The following is a 1063-nucleotide window of genomic DNA, read 5'->3' as shown; positions in this document are numbered from 1 at the left end:
TTATATTTTGATAACCATGCTATAAATTATATATTTTATAAAATTATTATGCTTTATTTTTGATTTTAATGAAATAACTGTTTTTAATTATTCATTATTTGACTTTTCTTTAATACAAACATGAATTATGTTTGTTACAAAAAATATAAAGTAATATAAGAATACGTATTTATAACAAAATTCTTCATTTTAAACTTTTATTTAATTATTATTTAAACTTTAAACTTATTATTTAAATTATTATAAACTAATTTATTACTGTTTGTACACAAAATAAAATTTAAACATACGCATGTGAAATTATATATCGCGCTTAGTGCGCCATCTCGAAATTTAAAGAAAGACATGCAATGTTATGTCTTATCCCTAATATATCAATGGTTTTAATCTTCCTGTCATTGGTCAGAGAATGAGAAAGTTTTCCCACTTTCTAGTAGGATTTTCTTCAGTATGTTACTGACTACGGTGAGAGGTGGATTTGTTGTGCAGTGTTCGTATAGTGTTCAAGTTTTCATGAAGTTTTGTGACTTTTGCATCGACATAGAAATTATGTCGACTCAAAATGGGTAATTTATCAATACTAGTGAAATTTAGTGCGGTACTTTTCTTTTGCATTTTGGATTATACGTGGGCTGATAACGAATTACAAGGTAATGAAAATTTTCTGTAATTTTTGTATGATATTTCCATACATCAAAAACACGTGGTTATTCTAATCTATCATATTTAACTGATTTTTATTTATATTTTTTGACAATTAATATTTTGATTTTCTATTTTGTAAAATTTCTTTATAATATGTAAATTAATAACTTTTAAAAATTAACGAAATATTTGTCTCTTACTTTATAAATTTTAATTTATAATTAAATTTGTAATATTATATGTATAAATATATATATATACATAATAATAATATTATGTTTAGAAATATAAATATAAATAAAAATGGAAGATAAGATATTTTAATCTTGTTTTAAAAAATTTAAACTTTATTTTTTCTTATTCAATATATAATATTGCTTTTTAAATTATAGTTTTTAATTAAATTTTAATCGTGTGA

At 20.8% G+C, this 1063-nt stretch overlaps 1 protein-coding gene across 1 annotated transcript in view; it reads left to right on the top strand.

The window, feature by feature from the left end:
* Positions 1–388: 388 nt before the first annotated feature.
* LOC102671003 overlaps positions 389–1063 on the top strand; it is a 37561-nt gene continuing 36886 nt past the window's right edge. The window contains exon 1 of the mRNA XM_006623053.2: positions 389–650. Within this exon, the coding sequence (XP_006623116.1) occupies positions 563–650 (88 nt within the window). The 5' untranslated portion in view covers positions 389–562. The remainder of the gene's footprint in view (positions 651–1063) is intronic.

Source organism: Apis dorsata, unplaced genomic scaffold, assembly GCF_000469605.1.
Source record: "Apis dorsata unplaced genomic scaffold, Apis dorsata 1.3 scaffold_808, whole genome shotgun sequence".
Taxonomy (NCBI): Eukaryota; Metazoa; Arthropoda; class Insecta; order Hymenoptera; family Apidae; genus Apis; species Apis dorsata.
Note: the sequence above shows the minus strand (reverse complement) of the source record. Positions and strands in the feature narration are given on the sequence as shown.